This window comes from Desmodus rotundus, chromosome 12 (assembly GCF_022682495.2).
Source record: "Desmodus rotundus isolate HL8 chromosome 12, HLdesRot8A.1, whole genome shotgun sequence".
Classification (NCBI taxonomy): Eukaryota; Metazoa; Chordata; class Mammalia; order Chiroptera; family Phyllostomidae; genus Desmodus; species Desmodus rotundus.
The window spans coordinates 47,861,024-47,884,823 of record NC_071398.1 but is presented as its reverse complement, the minus strand read 5'-3'; the positions used below and the strand labels follow the sequence as shown (position 1 = coordinate 47,884,823).

The 23,800-nt window shown below is 41.1% G+C and overlaps 2 protein-coding genes across 3 annotated transcripts; both read right to left on the bottom strand.

Moving 5' to 3' along the window:
• Positions 1-8,035: 8,035 nt before the first annotated feature.
• LOC123480341 (vomeronasal type-1 receptor 4-like) lies at positions 8,036-12,562 on the bottom strand. Its single transcript, XM_045200215.3, has 2 exons — positions 12,355-12,562; positions 8,036-10,909 (listed from the first exon to the last, which is right to left on the bottom strand). The coding sequence occupies exons 1-2, from the start codon at positions 12,452-12,454 to the stop codon at positions 9,921-9,923; spliced, it is 1,089 nt and encodes a 362-aa protein (XP_045056150.2). The 5' UTR covers positions 12,455-12,562; the 3' UTR covers positions 8,036-9,920.
• A 3,705-nt stretch (positions 12,563-16,267) lies between these two features.
• On the bottom strand, positions 16,268-22,212 carry LOC123480344 (vomeronasal type-1 receptor 4-like). Of its 2 annotated transcripts, none has more exons than XM_045200220.2 (2): positions 21,951-22,212; positions 16,268-20,465 (listed from the first exon to the last, which is right to left on the bottom strand). In XM_045200220.2, the coding sequence occupies exon 2, from the start codon at positions 20,414-20,416 to the stop codon at positions 19,475-19,477; it is 942 nt and encodes a 313-aa protein (XP_045056155.1). In that variant the 5' UTR covers positions 20,417-20,465; positions 21,951-22,212; the 3' UTR covers positions 16,268-19,474. The 2 variants fall into 2 exon arrangements, with proteins under 2 accessions (XP_045056155.1, XP_045056156.1); XM_045200221.2 differs by having other exon boundaries at positions 22,050-22,212.
• Positions 22,213-23,800: the final 1,588 nt, after the last annotated feature.

The following is a 23,800-nucleotide window of genomic DNA, read 5'->3' as shown; positions in this document are numbered from 1 at the left end:
TCTAGGTTTTTCTACACACAAATCAATTCTTTGATCCAAGTTGACTATCGATACCCCTATTGTCAAGTCACTTGTTAGAGCCATTATGGTGGATAACCCATTCTACACACACTCACACATACAGAGTCTTTACACACAGAGGCAAACACACATGCATGTACTTTCACTGTATTGCAGTCATACATTTAATTACTAATACATATACACAAACACGTGCTGACATTAATGCAGACATTGAACACATGAAAGTTTACACTCACATATATAAATACTTGTAAGTACACACACTCATCTAAACTGACAATTACTCTCTTGCATAAAATCACAATCACCATGCATGTGTATATCCCAATAACATGATCTGTTACAGAAAACTTGTATAACTTCAGACTTCTGAATGCCTAAAAAAGGATGGAAATCTCCCTATTCTTTATAGACCTTTGAACCCTGCAACAATCACAAGAGAAATATCTATTATAATGCACAGCACTTAAAATGTGCTCTGAGCATTGCCACCTTACGTCAAGAAGGATGCCGGAAAACTGGAAGTTTGGGAGAGTTTCAGTGTGTGGATACTTATGGAAACTCCTTTGAAGGTCACTGTCTGCCTTTCTCTTGCTGCTTTTGAGTTTCTCTCTTTATCTTTAACCTTTGGCATTTTAATTATGATGTATCTTGGTGGGGTTCTCATTGTGTCCAACTTGTGTGGGACTCCCTGTGTTTCCTGGACTTGTATGTCTATTTCCTTAACCAAACCGGGGAAGTTTTCTTTCATTATTTTTTCAAATAAGTTTTCAATTTCTTGTTCTTCCTCTTCTCCTACTGGAAACCCCATGATTCAGAGGCTGGAATGTTTGGAGGTGTCTCAGAAGTTCCTGAGCCTCTCCTCATTTTTTTTGAATTCTTGTTTCTTCTCTTTTTTCTGATTGAATGTTTATCTCTTTTCATGTTCCAAATCATTGGTTGAATCCTGGCATCTTTCCCCTCTCTGTTGGTTTCCTGTGGATTATTCTTTATCTCACTTAGTATAACATTTATTTCTAACCTTTATTTTCTTTTGCTGTACTCAAGGAGTTCTCTGAGCACTCTGATAACCAGTGTTTTGAACTCTGCATCTGATAGGTTTGGTATATCAGTTTTGCTTAGTTCTTTTTCTGGGGTTTTGTTCTGTTCTGTCATTTGGGCCATGTTTCTTTTTCTCCTCAATTTAGCAGCCTCCTTGTGTTTGTTTCTGTGTAGGTAGAGCTGCTTTTACTCTGTCTTAGTAGCATGGCCTATGTAGAAAAAGCACCTGTAAATTCTGTGGGACGAAGCCTTAGTAATTGCCAGGGTGGGGAACCTACTTCACCACTTTGTGGCTGTGTGGGGAGGGCTTTGAGAGGGGACAATGCTGCCACCTGGCTTCTGGATAGTACTTGCCCTGTTTCCAGTCACTTCACCCCCTTCCCGTGTGCGACTGGCGCCCTTCCAGCTCCTGCCACAGTGGTAACTCCTGGAGTGGATGGCCTTATGCATGTTCTAAGACCATGCTGGACCTTTAAGCAGCGAAAATCTGGTAGTTACTTCTGCCACCCCAACCCCCACAGGTTTTTACAACCAAAGGTAATGGTGATCTATCTTCCCAATGATGGAACCCTGGGCTGTGTGGTATGGCCTGGGGCTGGTCTCATTCACTCCCAGGGTATCCTTCCCATCCATTCTGCCAGTGCCACCACCACCTATCCACCCATCTTCATGATTCTGCCCCTCCTACCCATCTGGATGAATGTGGTTTCTTTAAATCCTTGGTTGTCAGACTTCCATACACCTTGATTTTCTGACAGTTCTGAGTGTTACTAGTTTTGAGATCTGGTTGTAATTCTTTCTATGGTTGCATGAGGAGGCAAAGCATGTCTACCTACACTTCCATCTTGAATGGAAGTCAGATATTGGTGGAATACAATGTTCCAAGTCAGGTAGACTGTTGAAAATGAAGATGGAACTATTGAATAGAACAGACATGGGCAAGAAGGTAAAATGGTATGGGACAACTAGAGAGCTGAAGAGGACAGTGGGAGTGAGTGAGGCCAGGAGCCCAGGAGCAAGGATGTAAAATTATATAGTTGAATGTCATGACTGCAGCATGTGGTTTGGGTTCCTGGGGTGTTGATGATGCCTGAAAGTTGAGGGCTAGGGCCCAGAAGACACGTGACATGGGATGAGATACTGGAATGGGGCATAGTAAGGCAAGAGGGAGAAGGTCACGGACAATGGACTTTGCAGAGGTAACAAAAGCAGAGGAGGGTTAGATTGAGGTCCCTAGAATACTGATCATGGAGGGTTGGATGTCCAAAAGGTAAAAAGGCAGAGGTGAAGGTGCAATTTAGAGCTGAAGTCTAAATGGGTTGGATGGAGGTCAGAGAACATTGGAGTTTTGGTAGATGTCTGAAGGCCACATTGTGAAGGACTGAGGGCAGTCCTGAAGCTGGAACCTTTCAACAACATGATCGATGTGGAGCTCTCATGCTAGTGAAAAATGCATGTAGCTTAGTGGAACACAGAGACAACCTTGTACCAAAAAATGCTGGGCAACCCGAACCAGCTGTCTGCCAAGTGCTCTGGCAAGGGTGCTTCCAAAGGAAGTGGCTGTTTGGGGCAACTGTTGTTGCCCTGGAAAGCATGGTTCTCTCTGTAGTCATCACTGCCAGAAACTGACCCCAATTGGCCACCACCTCTTCTGTGCATCATGGACCAACACCTGGCTCTCTAACTCTCCCAGGCTCCCTGTCCACTACCCTCTCTGGCCTAGCCTCCTCCTCTGGGGCAGGGACAGTTAGGTTTTAGGACCACCAGGTAAATGAGCAGGAGGGCAAAGGTCATAGAGGAAGAAATTGAAGCGGGGCCTGACCCCCATCCAGCACAGAAGGAAAGGCCCTTCATTTCTCCAGATCTGATATTCATTACCCACCAACACAACCCTGGGTTAGTTCTCAAAATCAGACTGCCTCAGATCTCCATTCAAAAGGGCTGGGAGCAGCCCTACCACCATTTGGAAAGAGAGAGACAACGAATTCTGGAGGTGGGTGAGAGAAGTTAGATGAGCTCTGGAATTGTGCACGTGAAACTTGTATAATTTTGTTAACAAGAGTCACCCCAATAAATGCAATGAAAAGGAAAAATTAAATCAGCTGGATGTAGGTATCGACTAGTCTGTTCCCAGCATTAACATTTGAGTTTCAACCTACTTACTGCCCAGGGTCCCTAGGTCTCCAAAGCTCTAGGCTCATGTGTCTCTACAGACATACACTCACCTTCCCCACAAATAAAATAAAATAAAAAAGGTGACTCTGAGTTAAATCTGAAATCTGAACCGGCAACTCCCATTCATTCATTCCGTCTTGCCCCGCCACCCCCCACCCCCTGCCCCAGCATCCCCGCTCGCAGTAATTCATGATTCTGGCCAAGACACCACGTTCGCTGACTCACACCTGCCACCCCTGGTCTTAATCACTGAGCCGCACAGCGTCACCCACTGACAACAAACCCCGACAGCTGGAACCTCGGTCGTTACTGTCTTCATTTTCTTCAAACAAAAGCCGGATCACCAAAGCCGAACTCCGCAGTGACCGAACCGGAAGCCCCCAGAACGGCCCTTCTCTGTCCTCACTGGCCCCCAGTCCGCAGACCCGCGCAGGCGCCGACCCACCTGCTGCTGGGCTTCTCAAGGCTCCGGGCAGCTGCCAGAGGCCCAACTGTCTTCCAAACCCACTCCCCTCGCGGCGCCCTGGCCCTCAAGTCCCCTCGCCGGTTGTCACCAGGGCCGCTTCAGGACAGTTGAAGCTCTGGACGTGGGCGTGGCTCTATGACGTAACGTGACCACGCCCCCCCCCACAGAGTCCCAAACAGCCAACCGGGCTTCGGCCTTTCAGTGCAGCCAACGGAAATCGAAATCACCTTTTGGATACGTGGCAGTCTCCCTCTTGGTCAACGACTCTGTGCTAAGTTTTCAGAGGCCGCAGCCTATTCAAGGCCAACGAAGAGCAACTCGTGTTCTTTTTAGGCTCTGGGGAAACCGAAGGATGGCAGCGCCTGAGGGTTTTGACTGCGGGGCCCCATGGGGGCGGCCATCTTACAGGAAGTGCAGTCACTGCAGCTGAGAACACCCAGGGAGCTAAGGTGTGGAGGAGCCTGTGAACAAACAATGGATTGGGTGGATCTGCGACCTGACAGGCAGAAGTGAGACTGGTGGGAAAATAATTGAGGACTTGAAGTCCTGGTGACACTTGGAAATGGGGTAGAAGGAGGGTGGGATTAAGACCAGTCTGGATGACCTTGGACAGACACTTGTAGGAGTGGAGCCTGGCTCTGTAAAAATCATGCTCACTGGCTTTACTTGTCAGGTGATAACTGAAGATAATGCAAGGCGAGAGGGATTTTTCCTCCACGAGGGCCAATAATGATCCTTAATTCTTTGTTTGACAGGCACTGTTTTAATTGCATCTGCTTCTAACCAACAAAACTGGGGCAGATATTTCATCATTCACGGATACATAAGTGAGTTAAGTAACTTGCCCAAAAGCACCAAACCTAGGATTCAAACGACATTGTGACTTCAGGACCCACTTTTGAGCACTGTTGAAGGTTAAGGATGGACTTTATCGGAATCATATGAATTCTAGGTATGGCAGAATTAGGTGTGCACTAGGCAGTCTTCTCCTGGGGATATTGAGCATTGAAAGGTGAGTTTCGCACGTGGCCATCAGAACTCAGGTGAATCTGGATGCCAGTCCTGGGGCCTTGACCATTCAGTGTTTGAATGAGCCTGTCTGACCTTGCCATGGCTGGATCTGAAAATTCACAGGACCAGAAGTGGTCGGGATGGTGGAGCACTTATGACTGATTCTTTGCTAGAGACTGTCTGCCCTGAATCCACCCCATTACAAGGTATACTGTGAGAGTGATGATGGAGACAGTAAGTCAGAATTAAGGATAAACATGTTCAAAACGAGATATGTATCTGACCCTTGTTGAAAATGCAAACCCGTAGACTCCAGCCCCATAAGTTCTGGTCTATGTGTTGGGTGTGACTCATGAATCTGCATTTTTCAGGTTTCTCAGTGAGTCTGAGGCCTATGATAGACAGTCATGACCATACTGAACTGTCTCCTGATTACAAATATTATGATGGGTGGTGATTCATCTTAGTACTTTGGTATGGCCTCAAATTATATCCTAAAGCCTTCCCTTGCAGAGAACAAAGTCTCTCTTTTCTTTTACAATGTATTATGAGGACTTACTTTACTTGATATGAGTTATTACTTTCTGGAATTATACAATCCCTTTACTGGATCCCTTTCTCACTAGATTATAAAGTGCATGAAGGCTGAGAATTGTTGTTTATTATTGAGGAGAATTGTGTTATAGCAGCCCAAGCAGACTGAGATAGGCCTCAGCTATGTCATCGAGTCAGCCTCCCTTTGCTGAGGTGATGAAACACAAAGACTATGTACAGCTTGGTCACTACCCATCCTTATTAGCAGGATGTCAGAAATACAAAGGGCAAACATCTTATTCCATTGAAACCATTAGACAATCACTACAGTCTAATACTTTTGTTGCAAAAGAGCTTAAACAATTGTTAGGAATGATTGTCCTAAAACAGTAATTTTACAGAGTTACTTGTCACTCAGAACATTTGCCAATGTTTGGAGACGGTGATTTATGTCATTTGGGGGACATAGATTGCTGCTGCCATGGAGTGAGCAAAGTGCTAGATGCAGGTTAGCATCTCAGACCACCATGAACCAGGGCCCCGCATTTAAAGGAATCTCAGAGGATTTAGGCTCCTACTGCCAGAGGCTTGCTACCAGTGTGGAGCAAAAAATTTTCTCCAAAGGCCAAGGTACCACTTGTTCATGTAAAGCTGAGATGATATTAAGGCCAGTCTAGCTTCATTCTCAAATATCCACTTTCCTGAAGGAACAGGCCTTTCTGGGTCCTTCCTACCTGGTTGGTGAAGGGACTCTCAGCTCTCCCCAAAATGGAAAGACCAATCAAGAGAGCCCCAAGGTTTTATGTAATCACACAACTTTTTTTCTCATCTGAGCACATTTTTCTCATTGGAAGGGGTGGGGGGGGAGAGAGAGAGAGAGAGACATCGATGTTGAGAGGGAAACATGGACTTGGTTTCCTTCTCATGTGCACCCTGACCAGGGGTTGAACCCGTAATCTGGGTGTGTGTGTTGACTGGATACTGAACCCGTGAGCTTTCAGTCCACGTGATGTCACTCCAACCAATGGAGCCACCCTGGTGTGGACACACATTTCATTTATAATAAGACCTCTAGCTGGCTAATTTTTGCTTTCAAAAGAGAGGACTGAGTTTTCTCCCCATCCCTCCACCCCACCCCAGCCAGTCCCACCTCCCTCCTCCACTGAGGACAAAATTGATTTTGTCCTTGTGTCCTTTATAGTAGCTCCTATAGACCCCTCTCCCCACTATCTCCCCACTCCCCTCTGGCTGGCTTACCTGGCAAAAGGGAATAACTATACATATTTCAGAAAGTGAGTGAAAAATAAAACTCCTGTTATTTAAAAAAAAAAAAAAGAGGACTTATTAGTTGTTAGAGTAGCCACACGTTCATACACCAAAATGGGCTTTCAGGAAAATATTGCTTCCTTTTCCAGAGGATCTGAAGGACAAAATCCATGGTCACAGAGACTTGTGCCAACCTCCATCTCTCATGAGTCTAGTAAGGGCTGGGCCTCCCATAGATGATGGGGAGCCAGAGTGACAACAGTCATTCCCTCACTGGTGCAAGGACTGTACATCTCAGTACATCTGCCCTAGAATCCCAATCAAGTGTCTTTGGAAAAGACGACTCTGCATATGGTCAGGTTGCGTCAGTCACATTCAACGGCAGATGGGCGATGTTACCTTAGACAGGGCTGTGGAGACTGAGGCCTTTAACAAAGAGAATACGATTCATATAAAGAAAATGGCGTATATCAGAGGTTAGTGGTACTTGAACTAAACCCTCCTCCAGCCAGTGAAAAGAGACAGGGTAGTTTGTCTCCCTAATTATTATGACATTCTAATGTAAAAGCAATTTCAAAATAATGTTGCCTTTTTCCAAGGGGTTCTGCTATGACCTGTGTGTCCCACAAAATTAATATATGGAAACCCACCACCCCATGTCATGGTATAAGGACATGGACCCTTAGAAGATGATTAGGACATAAGGGCAGCGTCCTCATGAATGGGACTGATGTCATTAAAAAGGCTTGAGTTGAGCCCCATTGCCCTGCTGCCTTGTGAAAATACGTGTTGACAAGGATGAGAATAAGCAAAAATATCTTACACTGCTGTTTGTTGTAGAAACTGGTACAAACATTTTCCAAACCTTTCTGGCATTATGTCATAGTGGTGGGAAATATAAACCTGTCACCCAACTACTCCACCATCACATATATCGCCTATAGAAATGTGGTGTTATCTCATCAAACATGTCCCTAACTTATATGCCAGCACCATTCCTAACAACCCCATACGGGAAACCACTGATAAACCAATGAACTAGAATGATTAAATGAAGAGTTTTTTATTCACACATAGAATCCTATACCGCAATGCCATGGAATGATAAATACCAACATGCAGCAATCAATACAGCAACAATGTAAGGAATGACAGACACCAAACATAACAGAGTTAGTGCTCTATGATTGCCTTTCTATGAAGTGCAGAACAGGGGAAGTGACCTCCGCTCTGACATTGCTTATCCTGAGGAGGAGTGACACCGAAACAGCAGAGAGGACTCTTGGGGTGTGACAGTATTCTATTTATTGGTCATAGTACTCAGTATAGGGATGTGTTCACTCTGTGGGCTGTCATTCAGCTGTGCACATACGACCTGTGCATGTACCTCTAAATTTTTTAAATATGCATCAAAATTATTAGGGATTGGATCAGGTAAATATATTAGTATTGTAATGTCCTCATGTTGTAAAGATGGCATTTATTAGGATTAAAGGAAATGACACTGTAATTAGCATATATATACTGAAATTTCTGACTAGAAACTAACAAATAATGAGGATGCAACTTTCAATGAAAAGGTATTCATGATAAATTAGAATTATAATGTAGAACTACAATACATAATTATATTTTAAAGTCAACCAAAAATAAATTATCACAGATAATTTAAGAAAATGATCTCTATTAATACCAAACTGTATCAAATATTATGGCAAAGTTAAATAGATAAATTACTCCTTTAAAAATCAAACATTTTTACTATGTTTATGCATATCTTTCCAAGGGATAAGGCCAGGTAATAGAATTAAATACATTTTCTGTCATTTCAAACATTAAACAACTAGAATGGCAATATGCACACTAGGTTACAAACACTTTAAGATTTTGTCATTATTGTACCCTAACCTTCAACAACCACCAACCTGTTCAGTCAGCAGCCATCAACATCGAGGGGAGACCTCCACCGGCAAAGATTATAACTCACTGAAGGCTGAGATGATAGCTAACATTCTTTTTTTAAAATTTTTTATTGTTATTCAGTTACAGTTGTGTGCCTTTTCTCCCCATCCCTCCACCCCACCCCAGCTGAACCCCCCTCCTGATGGCTAACATTCTTGAACAATGAAGTATTTTTAAATTAAAAAAATACTTGTCATTATTGTAATTAGTACAATTTAAAGTTTGTATTAATATACAACTTTCCAACATATTGAGTGACCTTATATATAAATGTGTTTATACATATATATACACACAGGCACACCCACATACACATACACAAATTCCAAGCATGTGTATCTCTATACATCTTTCCTCTTCTTGCTCTTTGATGTCTATATTGCCATGTTTCACATAAGCTGAAATACAGTCTTTTTTACTGTGGTACAATTCTCAAAATATATGTTGATTAGGTGAATATAATTATTTTGTTCTTGAATACATTGAATTATCAATACCTTCTTTCAGCTTCAAAATGTACATACAAAAAGAACACTCTGAAATACCTACTAAAATTAAGGAAATGTCCACTTTGGTTTTTGACAATCAATGCATTATAAACTTTACATACACAGGATTAATTCCTGCTTTTTTCTTCCAATGGCTCCGGATTTCATGGAAGTCCCCAACACGAACTAGCATCATGACTTCAGAGACCAGTGTGCACCTGTAGACCTCCTTTTTGTCAGTATGTCCAGCTCTTCTTCACAAAGGAAGCATTTGCCCTCTGCAGGTCCCAATTCCATGAAATTCACGTCTTTTGAAATTGTCACACTCTCATGATGTAGTTTAAACATCAGCTAAAATGTAATTTCTTGCTCCCCTGTGCCCCACTGCAGTTAGATCTGGCCATTTCCACCTGAATATGTGTGAACAAGCCATCCCATTATACCACCGTATGTCAATAAATGACCACTTGCTCTCTAAGGGTATCATGTAGAAGATCATAACTGGCTCCCACAAGCTTTCCTCATGGACTGAATTTCCCTCCAGCACTGATGGCTTCAGGTTTAGCGGTGACTTGCCATGTGCTGTCCCACTTCATGTACCTTTTCTTACAAACCCCTGCCTTGCTCTTTTTTTTGAAAATTGTTTGATAGACTCAAGTTACACACTCAAAGAGTTCTCTATAATATCCAGATTGTTTCAGGACCTGACGGTTATTATTGCATTAATTCTGAACTCTTCCATGGAAAATATTAGAAATACTTCAATCACACATGTAATATAAGGCAGCTATATGATACTTCATTAAACTTATTATTATAAATTATTATTTACCCTGATGAAAGTGCTTACCAAGACCTGTTTACCATTTCACAGCAATATACTCATAAAGGAACTTACAACTCTGAGAGGGATGAGTGATTTACCAAATGAACATTATACAAATACATACAACTTACATATTTCTCATAATATTAGGGGATTTCATATTGCTTAGCCTGGCAAAGCTGAGCCTGGAGACACTGGAGTAACGGCTCAGGATCAGAAAGGGGCTGACAGTTGGGAAACTCAGAGAGAGTACTGAACTGGTGTTGCAGATGAACCAGCTGGGATTATTTAAAACAGCTAAAACAATATGAAAGATGGAGGAAAGGGTGTTCAAAAAGATAAATATGCTCACCAGGAGAAGAATGGTTTTGGTAGCTCTGGCCTCAGGAGGAGATGGAGAAAAGAGGTGGGTTCTGTGAATGTGTTGGACCCTCTGCTTGTGTCTGTACAGGATGAAGATCATGGAGCTGTTGGCCCAGAGCATGAGCACAAAACATAAAAAATCAGGGGATGATAACAATACTGCATATAATGAGTCCCTCAATTTATCATGACGAACAGAATAACAGTGCCCAAAACGTTTTGTATTGGTGATATTTTTGTAGCTCAAATTACCAGACATATACATAAGGAAAACAACATTTATCAACATTTGTAGGACCCAGTACAGAAAAATTAAAGGGACAATGTACTTGGGAGCTTTGTGTTTAAGCTCTGCCCACCTGGAGTTCATGGGGCTGATGGTGATGGCTTGGATGATGCTCAGAAGGCAGGTGGTGCCAATGGACACACCCCTGCCCACTCCACGTACATAGAGGAAAAATTTGCATCCAAAATCATTTAAGTGATGATACCACCCAAAGGATGACATGGTATAGGAGACTCCACTAGACAACAGAACTGAAAAGTTGGCCACAATCAGGTTGTTGACAATCAAATCTATGAACTTCAGCCTGTATCCAGTGAAGTAAAGGAAGAGATAATGATAAAGAAGAGAGAAATTCCCCAAAACTCCAATTACGGTGTGTAGTAAGAAGACCATTCCTACTGCCAAATCCCTGGTGGCCATGCTGTGTGTTCTCGTGGACTGATCTTTGTCTTCTGGACTGGAGGACCCTGCATAGGAATATGAGCCATAAGCCACACATATCATGTTAGCTGTACCCTAAATATTCTCCACTTACCTATAGTCCAAGTGAAATAATGTTATAGTTTTTCTGTCATTTAATGTCTTCTAAGGGTTGAGTGTGCTATCATTAAGAAGCAATTTTTAAATATAAATCATTACTATAAATTCCATACATGCCATGTCTTCTGTATCCCTCACTAATTCACAATGCCAGCAAAATCAGGATGGCCACAGACACACTCAGTAGGTTTTATCCCAGGAAGAAAAGTAGAATTCCATGAGTCTTCAGAAATATAGGATGGAAAAGTCAGATGCCTGATAAACAATATACAGTCGAAGCAAAATTATTACTAATTTCAGGTCATATAAATACTTAGATCTAGGTTAAATATGATCTGGCTTATTTCACTTAGCATAATACTCTCCAGTTCCATCCATGCTGTAACAAAGGGTAGGAGCTCCTTCTTTCTTTCTGCTCCATAATATTCCATCATGTAAATGCACCATGGATTTTGATCCATTCATTTACTGAGGGCCACTTAGGTTGCTTATAGCACTTGGCTATAATGGGGAGGATGGGGGGAAGGGTTTTCAGGAGCAACTATAAAGGACACATGCACAAAACCATGGGGATGTGGGGTGGTAGAATCAGGGGAGGGAGATGGGCATGGCTGGGGTGGAGGGGATTGGTGGGGGGGGGCAGACAACTGTACTTAAACACAATAAAATAAAAAAATAAAAATGTAAAAAAGCTCAGTTAAATAATTAGCAGTAAGGCTAAAAAAAATTAACTGGTAAGAGAGAAACCTGTATATTATATAAAAAACTTTTTTTCTGTATTGGTATTATACTATATTTAACAACTAACTAACTAACTAAATAATCTTGATGAAAAAAGGCAGAAATATCAAGATACATCTGAGCCTGATGTGATGACTGAAATTTATAAAGTTATATTTTTCCTATGCTGTTTCCCTAACCTTAAAAAGGAATAGTCTCTTCATAATAAACAGAGACAGAATTATTAAATCTGTTAAGCGCAACATACACCCAGAGTTAGAGAAAAAGTTTCTACCTTAGCAAATGCTTTCAGACACTCTTTGCATACAGGGTCAGATGATTCCTACCAACGGAAACACATGGAGGTATTGTATTACAGTGCCCCTCGAGAATCCTGATAATTATGTCTGTGATTCCAGGAAATTCCAATGAATAGAGACTGACTGCAGAACGCCAGAGCTTAAGCACACTAAAAATCAGGGTTTCTTATTGCTGAATAAAACACAACCATGACTGTGAGTACCACACTACATCATATCAGTAGCCATGAGCTCAGCTCAAGCCTCAAGAATTCTTTTCCCTGATTATGCTGGCTTTGGTGCTAGACCATGGTCACTCACAGAAGGTACCTTTGTCCAGCATGTTCACTTACCTGGACTCCTGATGCAACACGTTCCCTTACAGTCTCTACCTCTCAAATTGATAAAAAGGAAACCCAACGACTTCTTCCTGCTGCCTGAATGCTCTCTCATTGTGAAGTCAGCACTGTCAGTACATGTAACAGGGAGGCAGCCAGACCCTGAGATATGGGTTGTGATTCAGTGACCTCACCTCCCTTCTGAATTGCAATTATCACTTTACCGGTAGCAGCACTTGCCCTGACAGGCTTGGGAGCTGAGAGTATTTCTCAAAACTTTCTTCCCAGTTGCAATTACCAAGAACAACTCCAACTTTTCACCAGTGTCTCTTAGGAGACTATTGGAGTGTTTGTGACAGACTGTTTCTCTCCATGATCCCTGGAGCAGACAGGGTCTCCCTGGGGACAGACATCAGGAAGTGCTCGCATCTGATGCCTGAGGGACAAGAGCAAGACTGCATGTCTCACTGGACATTGTGCTTCATTGGGACGTTCTACCCAAAGTGAGTTCTTTTCTAATCTTCATACATATGGGCTGCACCATCAATGACATATGAAGCAAAGAAATAAACTGAGTCAAATATCTTAGAAAGACTTAAAAAGAGGGACAAGGAACAGGAAAAATGTGTACATTAGATAACACTGCAGTCATTGGTTCAAGTCAATGTCATCTCATATGGAAACTTTAAGAGAAAATACGCATTATCCATATTGAACCCCAACAGGGAACAGAAGCAGACACAGAACAATATCCATAGAAGAAAGAAGGTTCTAAACAAAACCCGCTCATTTACAGCACCAGAATCATAGAGGTGAACAGCAGATTCTTCCATTCTTGTAACTATTTCAGAAGTCAATGCCACTTACTGAATTCAGGACCATCAAATGGTTGACATAGTCATCTAAGCTTTTTTGCACAATATTCAGTAAGGAACTGAAATTGCTTTTTAAATTGAAAAGAAAAATTTTTGATAGGCAAAGGGAAAAATATATAACAGTTGAATTTAATTTTTTAGGTTTTCCTACACACAAGTAAACTCTTTGATCCAAGTTCACTATACAATTACCGCCATTATCAAGTCAGTTGTTAGAGCAATAATGGTGGACAACTACAACTCACTCCCCACACACACTCACTTACATATTGATGCAAATGCCTGCATGCACACTCACACACACACATTTACAATAAATCACATACATAATTTCAACTGCACAGTCACAAACAATGCACATACTGAGCACACTAAAATTCACACTCACATACTCATAAATATGCACACCCACCTAAAATCACACTCACTCTGGCATAAAATCACAGTCACCATGCATGTGTATATTTCAATAACATGACCTGTTCCAGAAGAATTTTTCTATCTCCAGAATTCTGGATGCCTGAAAAGGTATGGGGGTACTTCTTACTCTTTTCTTTTAAAAAATATTTTATTATTTCTAGAGAAAGGGGAAGGGAAGGAGAAAGAGAGGGAGAGAAACATCAATGCACAGTTGCCTCTCACTCACCCCAAACTGGGGACTTGGCCCACAACCCAGGCGTGTGCCCTGACTGGGATTCGAATGAGCAGCCCTTTAGTTCACAGGCCCAAGCTCAATCCACTGAGCTACACCAGCCAGGGCCTTCTTACTCTTTATAGTCCTTTTAACCCTACAACAATCACAGCACTTAATATTTATATAATGCACAGCACTTGAAATATACTGTGAGCATTGCCACCTTTACGTCATGACATATGCTAGGAAACTGGGAGTTTTGAAGACAGTTATAGTGTGTGGGTATCTGATGGGCTGAAGTAAGATAGGCCACAAGGAAAGGGGGACATAAGGATAAGATTGTGGTACAGAGAGTCAGGGGTAACCAGTGACAGAGAATGCAGGGAAAGAGAGGGCAGAGAGACAAAAGGCAAAAGGTTTTTAATGTTGGGTCAGTATTAAAGTGCAATGTTGGGGCTGTAAATGCAAGTGGGCAGAGTGTGCAGGGCGTTAAGGCAGGAAAGATACTGGGATCGGGGGAGATCATGGTGCAGAGAGTCATGGAAACTAAAGTTCTAATGGGGATGGGAAGTTAGTGGGCTAGTGAGGAAAGGTCAATTGTATAGTGGGTTTAAAAAACATGATGTGGATTAGATTCCACATATGGGTAAAATCATATGTATTTGAATGAACAAACTGAACAAGCAAAACAGGGACACACTTATAGACGTAGAGCAGATGACAGCTACTGGGGGTATTGGGGGGGTGAAGGGATTGAGCATAAAGGAAAAAGGACTCATGGCCATGGACAACTGCGTGGTGAGGCTAGGGGAGTGGAATTTTAGGAGACTAAATGTCTCCTAAATGGTAATAGTAATGGTAAGGGTAAAAGTACAATAAGTATTAAATTTAAAAAATAAAATTGTTGCAATATAGAAAAAAAAAGAACATGATATGGAAAGAGGGAATTCAGATGGGGTAGGCAGATCTTGGTAGAAGGTAGGAGTCCAAGTCAGATAGAGTGTTAGAAAAGGAGGTGGAACTGGGAATGATAACAAGCATGGTCAAGAAGGCAAGATGGGCACAGAACATTGAGGGCTGAAGGGGACAGTGGGCATGAGTGAGCCCAGGAGCAAGGGCATGAAATTATACAACTGGGTGTAATGTGTGCACAGTGTGATTTGTGTTCCTGGGGGTAATGATGATGCCAACAAATTAAGGGTTAAAGTACCAAAGGCACAGGCCATGGGATGAGATATTGGAATGGGGCATAGGTAGAAGGCAAGAGGAAGAAAGCCATGGGTGATGGACTTGGAAGAAGAGATGAAAGCTGAAGGTTAGACTGAGGTCCTTAAAATAGTGGTCATGGAAGGTTGGATATCAAAAAGGTCAAAAAGGGGAGATGGAGAGTATATATTGAAATCTGAAGGGGTTGGATGGAAGTCAAAGAGCTGGTGGATGTCTGAAGGTCACAGGGCAAACTGATGAGGGTATAGCAGGGGGACTAGAGGGAGAGTGAGAGGGTGGACAGGTCTGAGGTGATGGAGGTGGCAGAGGGCACACTGGAGGCCATGATGGAATCCCTCATTAATCTTTTCTCGTTTATGATCAAATCACAATATTCATGCATGGTCAATGTTTTAATATAAATACATTAAGTTGCATAAATTGGAGGTGTACAAGATATTGATTTGACACATTTATATGTTGTAATATGATTATCACTGTAGTGATAACACCTCTGTTACAACAGTATCATCTCTGTTGTGGTTGAAATAATTAGAATGCAGACTCTTAGCAAGGGTGATGGTGATAACACAATGGTGTAGTCAATATTCACCATAGATTTCATTAGATCTCCAGGATGTATTTGTCTACAAGTTGCAAGTTGACACCCTGAAACCACCTCTCTCCTCTTCCTGCCATGCCCCCACTCCTGGTAAGCAGCATTTTACTTGCTGTTTTTATGATTTGGTTCTTTCAGATTCCACATAGAAAGATATCAGACAGGACCTGTCTTTCTCTGACTTATCTCACTTAGCACAATGACTTCAAGGTTCATCTATGATGTCACAAATGGCAGTGAATATAATGAGTGAATATAATCTCATGAGTGAATATAATCCATTATGTATCTCACATTTTCTTTATCTATTAATCGATGGACACAGACTTAACATAAGTCCATATTTGACTATTGTAAATGAAGCGGCAATGGGCATGGGATGCAGATAACCCGCTTCATTAATAACCTGCTTCATTTCCTGTGGTTTCTAACTGTGGCTCAGGGCAAAAATCCTGCTCAGAATATAGGCCTGTGCTTATCCTTTAAATTGAATTGGAAGTATAGGAGAATAGTTACAACTGGTTGTGAGTAACAGCAGTATTTTCCCTTTTCTTTTGGGGTACTGTGCACAGGATCAAACACAGAGGGTCTGCCAGGAAAAGCTGTTTCCCATTATCCAGTGTTCAGAGGAGGAAGGTGGTGACACTCCATCCCGTTGAAAGGCCTGTTTAGATACTGAAACACTTGGGTGCCACAAAGACTTTTATGTCCCAAAGCTGACATGATGAAAGTATCTTTCTTTATTGTGGAATTTCTAAAATATAACACTTTATTTCAACAACTGTGGTCTTCTGATCTTACATTTGTAAACTTTATAATCAAAACCGCCATGAGAAAACTAAAATTTTTCAGGATAGCACCCTTTAATTCTTTCACAAAGACAACCATCACCAGGGTTAAACTGTGAAACAGGTCTGATACATTGACAAGTTAAAAATGATATTTTTATCATACCAGATTTATTGTTCTCATAACACCATAGGCAAACCTCCAACTACAAATATGGCGTAAGCTGGGTGGTTATGTTATTTGGTACAGGACTTTTGTAGTTAAAATTGATGATACTAATCATCTGAACTTGAAATAGGCAGATTTTCCTCGATTATCTGGTGGAACTCCCATATTACAAGAGCAGAAATAAGGCATTTAGATAGGATAAATGAAGATGGATTCAAAACATGATGGATTTGTCCTGGCTGGTGTGGCTTAGTGGTTGAACACTGGCCTGTGAATCAAAGGGTTGCCCCTTGGATTCCCAGTCAGGGCACATGCCTGGGTTGCTGGACAGGTCCCCAGTAGGGGGCGCATGAGAGGCAACCACACACTGATGTTTTTCTTCCTCTCTTTATCCCTCCCTTTCTCTGTGTCTGAAATAAATAAATAATATCTTCTAAAAAACCATGATGGATTTTACATGTTATTTGGCTTTGGGATATGGCTCATGGGGTGGGGGTGGGCGTACAAAAAAAACTGTAAGAAGGAAATAAATTCTATCCAAATTTTAAAAATTCTGGAAGTTGGTTCTTTTTTTCGTTGATTGTTGTTCAAGTACAGTTCTCTCCATTTTCACCCCAGTTTTGAGGAAAGCCCCAGGCTGGAAGATGTACTCTTGTGACACCATAATCAGAAGACTCCATCAAGACACCCAGATTTCCAGCATAAGAAATATAAGAAAATGGGGGTTGCAATCGGCTGCTAAATTTGTGGTAATTTGATACATAGTAAAACTAAAGTAACATACATGGGAACAAATTTAAGAGTAAAATATTGAAACGAAATAAAGTCAAAGTCTTCATGAATTACCCATGACCAATACAATTCTCACCTCCAGATGTAACAATTTTCATCCCTGAGGTATGTGGTATGATATTTCTAATGCAGTCTGAAATGGATCTGAAATAGGATTATACACACACAAACACACACACAAAATCTAACATATTCTGCTCTTGACTCACTATCTCAGAGGTAGAGAAGTGAAGGTATTCAAGTTACATAAACCTGCCATTTCAGGAGGAAGAGAAGACACACATGTGACCAACGAATCAGTGCTTGCCTGAGAGAGGTATTTTCCCTTATTTTATTTTTCCTTTTCTCTAGGCTTGTTGCTCATTATCTTGAAAAACCACATTTGGCAAATACATCTCTTTTTATGGCATCACGATAGCCCTTCTGTTACAAGTTGAACTGTGCTCCTTCAAAATTACCATGTTGAGTCTTAACCTCCAGTGCTTCAGAATGTGTCCTTATTGGAAAGAGTCACTGCAGATAGTCAACATGAAACTGTCTGGACTAGGGTGGGCCGCTAATTCAAAGGACTGGTGTTATTAAAGGGGACTTACAGGCACACCCGCACACAGGAGAACTCCACATAAAGACTGGAGTTACGCTGCCACAAGCCAAGGAAGGAAAAGCTGGGACAGTGTCCTGGAACAGATTCTTCCCTAGGACCTCCAGAGGGTTTTATCAGTCAGAGAACTAGCACTGCAATACACACATCAGATAACATCAATTTTAAATTTCACATTATTATGTTAGTACTGGTTTAAAGTTTTATGATATATAACTTTCCAATATATTGACTAAGGGATGACAAACAAAACTGGCTATATATGTGTATAACATGTATATGCACAGATCACACACAGATATATATACATGTATTTACATATATATATTTCTATAAACTCACAAGCGATTGTAGTTACATGAGACTGTTTTATTCCTATTTTCAATTCTTATTTATTTTGGTAAAAATTTACGTATTTCATATGAAATTATGGGTGTCATTTGTGGTATAAGGCTCAGCATATATATGGATGAGGTCAAAATCATTCTTCTGTTTCTCAAATTGTTAAATTTAAAAAATGTACATCAGCTTCACAATGTAAATAAAGAGAAAAGTATGTAGAAATCTCCCAGAAAACCGAGAAAATATCCACTTGGCTCCTTCAGAAACAATTCAGAAGCCCCACATACACATGGATTCCTGATTTCCTTTTAAATGCCTCTCATTGCACCGCTCCAAATTTAACAGAAGTCCCCATGATGAAGCAGTGTCATCACTTTAGAGACAGGAGTGTTCACCTGCAGACCAACCTTCTGACCAACATGCCCAGATCCTCTTCACAAAGAAGAAAATCATCTGCCTTTAATAGATACCAACCCCATGCAATTCACGTCTTTAATCATTGTCACATTCACCTGATGTTATTAAAATCAGCTAAAATGTCATTTTATGTTCTTTGCTCTACTCTGATTAATCTAGCCTTTGTACCAGAAATTATTAACACACTCATCACTTACATTATCATATTTCTAGTAAATGTCTACCCCCTCTCAAGGGGTGTCACGTGCAAGATCATAACTGGCTCCCACAAACTTTCCTCACGGACTTCAATTTCCCCTAGCATCAATGGCTTCATCTTCAGGAGTGACCTGTGATGGGCACATTTTCATTTATGTACCTTTCATTACAATTCCATGTCTGCTCATTTCCAGAAATGTACTGGGATGGACTAAAGTTTACTCTTGAGGAGTCCAGATGGTTTCAGGACCTGCTGTTTATTATAAATTCTGATCTCATCCATAGCAAGCATTAGAAACACTTCAACCACATAAGTACTTATATTACAAGAATATTCTATGTCATTACAATTATACGAATTATTGTTCCCAGTGAAGAAGATGGTCACCATGTCCCTTGTAAAAACGTTCCTTGGTAGGACACTCATAAAGGTACTTAAAACTCTGAAAAGGATGAGGGAGTTACTAAATGAACACTGTGCACATTCCTACAATTTACATATTTCTCATAAGCATAGTGGATTTTACATTCCTTATCCAGGCAAAGCTGAGCCTGGAGACACTAGAGTCACGGCTCATGAGCAGGAAGGGACTGACAGTTGGGAAACACAGAGAGAGTACTGAATTAAAAGTGGTGAGAATCCCACTAGGATTATTAAAAATAGCTAAAATAATACGAAAGATGCAGGAGAGAGTGTTAAAAAAGACAAAGGTGCTCACCAGGAGAAAGATGGTTTTGATAGCTCTGGACCCGGGAGATGATTGGGAGGTGATGTAGGTCCGGGGAATGTGTCGGACCCTCTGCTTGTGTCTGTACAGAATGACGACCATGGAGCCACTGGCCCAGAGCATGAGCACGGAACATACAACATCAGGGGACACTATCAATGCTGCATACAACAAGCTTGTGGATTTGTCATGGCGAACAGCAGAACAGCGTCCCAAACATTTTCTGTGTCTGATGTTTTTGTCGCTTAAATTGCTAGACATAAACATAAAATAAATGACATTTACCGACATTTGCAGGATCCAATACAGAAAAATTGTAGGGACAATGTACTTTGGAGCTTTATGTTTAAGCTCTGCCCACCTGGAGTTCATGGGACTGATGGTGATGGCCTGGAAGACGCTCAGGAGGCAGGTGGTGCCAATGGACACACCCCTGCCCACTGCACGCAAATAGGGGAAAAATCTGCATCCAAAATCACTCAGATGGTGATACCACCTAAAATATGTCAATGTAAAGTAGATTCCACTAGAGAACAGAACCAAGGAATTGGCCACAATCAGGTTGTTGACAATCAAATCTGTGGGCCTCAGCCTGCACCCAGTGAAATAAAGGAAGAGATAATGGTAAAGCAGAGAGAAATTCCCCAGGACTCCGATTGTAGTCTGTAGTAAAAACATCATTCCAGCTGCCAAATCCCTGGTGGCCATCCTGTCACATCTCAGTGACTTAGATTTGTTCTCTGAGCTAGAGAGAACCCTGCGTAAGAAAATGAAATGAGATGTAAGCCACATGTATAATGTCAGCTAACCCTAACATTCTGCACTTACCAACAGCTCCTATGTTACATACTGGCAAAGATTTTCTGCCATTTAGTGGCTCCCAAAGTTGAATCTGGAAGCATTGAAGAACACTTTTAAAATACGAATCACTGCTATGAAGTCCACACATACAAGAACTTCTCTATCCCTCACAGTGAGGCAGACACTGTTGCATATTTTTAAAATAAATGAGGCCCACATCAGTAAAAATTTGCATCTAAATTCACTAACTGGTTAGGGGTAGAGTGGTGATTTGAAGGTGGCTATGCTTGTAACAATGACAGTGGATTTAATCCACTGTTCAAATAACAACCAACATGCTAGTTGGTTGTTATTTGAATAGTAATGTTATTCAAATAAATGAATTGCTTTTTTAAGTTTTCATTTTTAGATTAATGAAAAGTATCCACTTGCTTGCCCAAATATGTGCTTTGAATAAAGCTTTAAGATCTTCATGGAGCTTAGATGCACTGAGTGCAGAACAAACTGCAGGTACCAGCCCCTGCAAGTTGGGTGTGATGAGCGCAGGAATGGTGCAATATTAGGAGGGCAAAAGAAAAGCTCATTTGCTTCATTCCAGGAACAGAAGTCGACAAGTGCATGAGTCATGGGAACTATTGGACAGGAGACATGGATGCCTCATAAACAGTGTGTGGCACAAGCAAAATTATTATTATTAATTTCAGATCATATGCATAATGATGTGTTAAGAATAAAGAAGTAAAATATTTAGCACTAAGGCTACATTTGAATAAAAATATGAAAATACAAAAGACATATGCAAAATGGACCATTTAGGTCAAACACTTGTGTATTTTCTAAAACATATACATGTATTGGATTGGTATTAAAATAGTTCAGAACAGCAAAAATATCAAAAGGTGCACTGGAGACTGAAAATACTGTCTGAAACTTTTAAAGTAATGTAAATGCTGCTTTGTAAACATTATGTGCAAAAGGTTTCTTCATAGTCAAAATAGACACAATTATTAAATTTGTTTAGCAAACAATACACCCAGAGTTAGAGAAAACGTTTCCATACAGATAATGCTCACAGACACATTTTCTGCACGTGGTCAGAAATAATTCAACAATTACTGAATTGTCAATAATTCCTCTAAATTTGAAAGCATGGAGTTATGAAAGGGGGGACCTCTAGGAAACTGAAAATGTCTGTGATTTTGTAAAGTTGGCTGAACAGAGATTGACTCCAAAACTCCAGCCCTCAAACACATTAAAAATCAGGGTTCATTATCACTGGATTAAACAACCAGAACTGAGAGGGAGGACTACACTACATCACATCTGGAGCCACTGGTGACTAGAGCAGCTCTACGCCCCATGTTTCTTTACCAGCTCAGCTCAAGCCACAGGAATTCCTCCCCCTACCCTCTGGTTTTGGTGCTGGACCAGGTTCACTTACCCAAGATCCCTTTGTGCAGTATGTTCACCCACCCGGACTCTTAATACAACTCCTTCCCTTACAGTCTCTACCTCTCAGATTGATAAAGAGAAAACCCACTGATGTCTTCCTGCTGCCTGGACTCTGGACTCATTGTGAAGTCAGCACTGTCAGTACATGTAACAGGGAGGCAGCCAGACCCTGAGATATGGGTTGTGATTCAGTGACCTCACCTCCCTTCTGAATTGCAATTATCACTTTACCGGTAGCAGCACTTGCCCTGACAGGCTTGGGAGCTGAGAGTATTTCTCAAAACTTTCTTCCCAGTTGCAATTACCAAGAACAACTCCAACTTTTCACCAGTGTCTCTTAGGAGACTATTGGAGTGTTTGTGACAGACTGTTTCTCTCCATGATCCCTGGAGCAGACAGGGTCTCCCTGGGGACAGACATCAGGAAGTGCTCGCATCTGATGCCTGAGGGACAAGAGCAAGACTGCATGTCTCACTGGACATTGTGCTTCATTGGGACGTTCTACCCAAAGTGAGTTCTTTTCTAATCTTCATACATATGGGCTGCACCATCAATGACATATGAAGCAAAGAAATAAACTGAGTCAAATATCTTAGAAAGACTTAAAAAGAGGGACAAGGAACAGGAAAAATGTGTACATTAGATAACACTGCAGTCATTGGTTCAAGTCAATGTCATCTCATATGGAAACTTTAAGAGAAAATACGCATTATCCATATTGAACCCCAACAGGGAACAGAAGCAGACACAGAACAATATCCATAGAAGAAAGAAGGTTCTAAACAAAACCCGCTCATTTACAGCACCAGAATCATAGAGGTGAACAGCAGATTCTTCCATTCTTGTAACTATTTCAGAAGTCAATGCCACTTACTGAATTCAGGACCATCAAATGGTTGACATAGTCATCTAAGCTTTTTTGCACAATATTCAGTAAGGAACTGAAATTGCTTTTTAAATTGAAAAGAAAAATTTTTGATAGGCAAAGGGAAAAATATATAACAGTTGAATTTAATTTTTTAGGTTTTCCTACACACAAGTAAACTCTTTGATCCAAGTTCACTATACAATTACCGCCATTATCAAGTCAGTTGTTAGAGCAATAATGGTGGACAACTACAACTCACTCCCCACACACACTCACTTACATATTGATGCAAATGCCTGCATGTACACTCAGGCATACACATGTACAATAAATCACGTGCTTACACAATTTCAACTGCACAGTCACAAACATTAATGCACATGCTGAGTACATGAAAATTCACACTCACATATGTAAATACTCAAAAATATGCACACTCACATAAACTTACATTCACTCTCTTGCATAAAATCAGTCACCATTAATGTGTATATCTCAATAACACGACCTGTTACAGAAGAATTTTTCTTTCTCCAGAATTCTGGATCCCTGAAAAGCAGTGAGGGTTCTTCTTAGTCTTTATAGTCCTTGTAACCCTGCAACAATCACAAGGGCAATATTTATATAATGCACAGCACTTAAGATATGCTGTGAGCATTGCCACCTTTATGTCATGACATATGCTGGGAAACTGGGAGTTTTGAAGACTTTTACAGTGTGTGGGTATCTGAGGGGCTGAAGTAAGATAGGCCACAAGTAAAAAGGGACATAAGAAAAAGATGGTTGTACAAAGAGGTGTAGGGGGCATGGGGTTGCAGAGAGTGCAGGTAAAGAGAGGGCAGAGAGACAAAAGGCAAAGGGTTTTTAATGTTGGATCACTATTAAAGTGCAATGTTGGGGCTGTAAATGCAAGTGGGCAGTGTGTGCAGGGAATTAAGGCAGGAAAGATATTGGGATCGGGGGAGATCATG

Coding starts and splice junctions, on each gene's coding strand:
- LOC123480341 (XM_045200215.3), bottom strand. CDS start 12,454: ATGAGAGAGCATTCAGGCAGCAGGAAGAAGTCGTTGGGTTTCCTTTTT. Junction 10,910..12,354: donor GTGTTGCATCAGGAGTCCAG/GTAAGTGAACAT, acceptor ATTCCTATGCAG/GGTCCTCCAGTCCAGAAGAC.
- LOC123480344 (XM_045200220.2), bottom strand. CDS start 20,416: ATGGCCACCAGGGATTTGGCAGCTGGAATGATGTTTTTACTACAGACT.